General features: G+C 41.3%; 1 protein-coding gene across 1 annotated transcript; it reads right to left on the bottom strand.

Annotated features, from left to right (window-relative positions):
- Positions 1-2,836: 2,836 nt before the first annotated feature.
- Positions 2,837-3,367, bottom strand: LOC110875265. The gene has a single exon (XM_022123464.1). It carries the CDS (start codon positions 3,365-3,367, stop codon positions 2,837-2,839), a length of 531 nt encoding a protein of 176 aa, XP_021979156.1.
- Positions 3,368-3,670: the final 303 nt, after the last annotated feature.

The raw sequence follows: 3,670 nt of genomic DNA, 5'->3' as shown, positions 1-3,670 counted from the left end.
GCCCAAAAGAAACCCAAAGAAACCTATATCAAATTGAGAAAAACTCGTTTGATCTGTATATTATACCATCTCTGCAAAAGATCTATTCTGTTCTCTTCTCAACCTATTCCCAGTTAAGATTTCAGAAATCTGGATTGGACTTGTGAAATATGTGGTAGGAAAGATACTTGCATGATAGAGTGTGCTGTTTATATTTCCAGGATTTGATTAGTATTTATTTGGGCGTTCATTGTTAAGAAATCAAAACATGATAAAACAGATTATATGCAGACCTAGACATAATCAGGATATCTTAAAGGATGTCATCAGTATACTCACCTGCTACGATGAATCGTTGTGCTTACCTTGATCGCGGGGGTATGTCTTGGAATGGGACACACAGGTATAATAGTATAATATCACCTTAAGCATATCACGAAGTTGAAAATTGAAAGTTGAGCGTTAAAGTTTAAGTGGACAAACATATTGGCAATCGCATAGTCCAGTTTGATTAGGCTCGAACTGAAAAGTGTTCCTTAGTCTGCCTGAGAACGAATTTTGATCCCATTGAAATTGTAATTGTATATTATGGTAGTTGTTTATATTTTGAATTTTTATTTGTTTTAGTTCTTAAATTAAAAATTAAAAAAAATGAAAAATTCAAAAATCCAAAAATAGAGTGCTTATTTGTTTTTTAAAAATTAAAAATTATAACCGTTCTTGAAGATTTGACTGATCATCAAAAGTTGAAAGAATTTAAATTGTGAAATCCAAGTACAAGTACTTGGATGTACCTAGTGTTTATATGGTACTCTCCCTGTGGCATAAGAAATGTTTGCTTATGGGTTTGTGAGCATGTGCAGAACTTGATTTCAATAAAGGACAGGGGTTGATGAAGAAGGAGATGCTGTTAGTTGCTGAAGAAGTCTGAAGCAGCACAACAACAAGATGTACCTGAGTCAGAAGAACCGGATACGAGACGCCGTCTGACAGTGAAAGTACATTTGAAGAAGTACCGTGAACCTGCTTGAAAGACAAAGACTGAAGAAGAAAAGAGCTGTTGAGAATCCTCCTCTCACATTCTTTTTGACAAAGATTTTCAAGCAAAGCTGATCGAGATCCTGATATGAAGCTAACCACAAGAGCTGAAGAAAGAGACCCAGTGCTGAGAGTTCAGAAGTCAAGAACTTCCACAATATCTGCAGCATAGCGATAACCATAGACTACGTTGAAGATGTTGCTGATTTCAAGTATGAAGACAATTTGATGGCATCAGTCTAGGGGGAGATTGTTAGGCCCTGAAGTGTGAGACTGACGCATCAAATTAATCCAACGGGCTATGGTTACAAACTGGGCTTTACCGGGTTAGTTTATATTAGGTTTTGGACCTTTATAGGTCACTTGGGCCAAGCTTTAGGCCATGTGGGCCAAGCAGGCCCAAGGGGAGCCCATGTAGGGACTTGGGCTTGAGTTAGTATATAAACAAGTTTACAACTTGTTTTAGGGTTTGAACTTCTTGGAACTTCATAGTTACAAAATTTCTACAGAGAGAGAGGGAGGCGATTTGGTTGTGAAAGATACTTGTACCAGACGTTTTGCTAATTCATAGTAATAGAACGTGTGCAAGTATTAAAGGTGATTTTGGTGTTCTTGATATTTCATATTTTCGTGTTTTTCTTGAATCTCACCAAGTTTGGATTCCGCACAAACTTGGTGATTGTTTGATATCATTGAAAGATCCGGTTTCACGGGACTTACAACGCTTACCGAGTTGTGGGCTGCTGCCAAGTACATTTTAAGCACTTCGTTAGGTCGTGCGCTGTCAGCATGGGTAATCTTTCTATGAAATGTTTCATGTCTTGCAGGGCTTCTTCCGCTTCACCGGTCCATTTGAAATTCTTTTTGTTGAGGCAATCTTTCAACGTTTTAATAAATGGCAAAGATTTTTCAGCATGCCTTGCTAAGAACCTGTTGATCGCCACTAAACGCCCATTTAATGCTTGCGCTTCTTTCAAAGTTCTTGGAGAGGGCATCCGCGTTATGGCGGCTACCTTTTCCGGATTAGCTTTAAAACCGTCCCGGGTGACAATCACTCCTAAGAACTTTCCTTCCTCTACCCCGAAAGAGCATTTCTTGGGATTGAGTTTGATGTTGTACTCTCTCAGCTTTTGGAAAGTTTCCTCAATGTCTTCTAGCATTTGTTTCTCTTCCCTACTTTTGATTACAAGATCATCAACGTATACTTCCAAATTTCTGCCAATTTGTGTTTTGAAAACTTTGTCCATGAGTCGCTGATAAGTGGCCCCGGCATTTCGTAGGCCGAAAGGCATCTTTGTGTAACAAAAGATGCCCACATCAGTATGAAACGCCGTTTTTTCTTCATCTTCTTTGGACATCTTAATCTGGTGATACCCTTTATAAGCCTCTAAGAAGCACTTGTACCTATAAGGGACCAGGGAATCAACCTTGAAGTCAATTTCAGGCAGTGGGTACGCGTCTTTGGGGCATGCTTTATTTAAATCTTTGAAATCAATGCACATTCGCCAAGTTCCATCGGGCTTTTTTACCAACAAAGGTTGGATACCCACGTATGGTATTGTGTTTCTCTAAGGATTCCAGCTTCCACCAATTTTTGTACCTCTCTAATAACCGTTGCCTTTCGATCTGGAGCGATACTGCGTTTACCCTGTGTGACTGGCTTAATGCCTGGGAGCGTTGCTAGCTTGTGCCCTGCCTTATCGCGGGGTATTCCTGTCATGTCAGAATGTTCAAAGGCGAAGATATCGACATTCCTTCTCAGCAGTTGTTTCAAATCGTTTTTGATCTCGGGAGAGAGGTTGTCCCCGATTGTAACTGTCTAATCCGGGTGGCGTGTGCTTAATACCCACCTTTCTGGACCAACGGCTCCGGTGGGGCCTTGGCGACATCTTTTGGCGTTTAATACCTCTCCTATCTTGTCACGAAATATTGTTGCAACACCCCGCGGGGTAGGGAACTTCATAAAACCTCGCGCCGTAGAAACGATTGCGTCCAATTTCCCCAGAGTGAACCTTCCAATGATCACATTGTGATATGACTCAGCGCGTACCACGAGGAAAGTTAGGAGTATGGTTCTTTCTCTTGGTTCTTGTCCAAATGTAACTGGAAAGGTAATCTGACCAATTGGGTCCACCTTTTCTCCTGTAAAACCTTTGATGGGGGCGTGCACCGACTCAAGCAGCTTCCTGTCTTCCGACTGCATTCTATTGAAACAATGCTCATAGATAATGTCTTCTGAACTCCCAGTATCTACTAGGATTATTCTCATGCGGTAATCCCCTACTGCAGCGGATATGATCAGGGCATCCGTAGTGAGGTGTAAATCTTCCACGCGAGGTTCAATAGTCATGGTTGCTAACATCCAAGGTTCGAGCGTGGAGAAACTCCGCTTTGCCCCTTTTCCCTTGTCGGCGTGTACTATATTAAGTTATCGCGGTCTTTTTCCCGCCGCCTTATCATTCTCTTCCTTGACGGCGGGCGGGCCCTGCTTGATGTCTCTCACTAAGTGTGCCAGTTTGCCCGCTTTCACGAAATATTCAATTTGCTTTTTTAACTGAAAGCAATCATTCGTATCATGGCCGCTTCCCTTATGGTATTCACAATATTTACTTGTGTCTTTGTTAGGATTATCTTTCAGCGGCTTTGGAGGATT

The sequence above is a fragment of the Helianthus annuus genome, chromosome 9 (assembly GCF_002127325.2).
Source record: "Helianthus annuus cultivar XRQ/B chromosome 9, HanXRQr2.0-SUNRISE, whole genome shotgun sequence".
Classification (NCBI taxonomy): domain Eukaryota; kingdom Viridiplantae; phylum Streptophyta; class Magnoliopsida; order Asterales; family Asteraceae; genus Helianthus; species Helianthus annuus.
The sequence above is the reverse complement of the archived record's forward strand: the minus strand, read 5'-3'. Positions and strand labels throughout refer to the sequence as shown.

What these genes read in the sequence shown, in the direction of transcription:
- LOC110875265 (XM_022123464.1), bottom strand. Translation starts at nt 3,367, where the DNA reads ATGACTATTGAACCTCGCGTGGAAGATTTACACCTCACTACGGATGCC.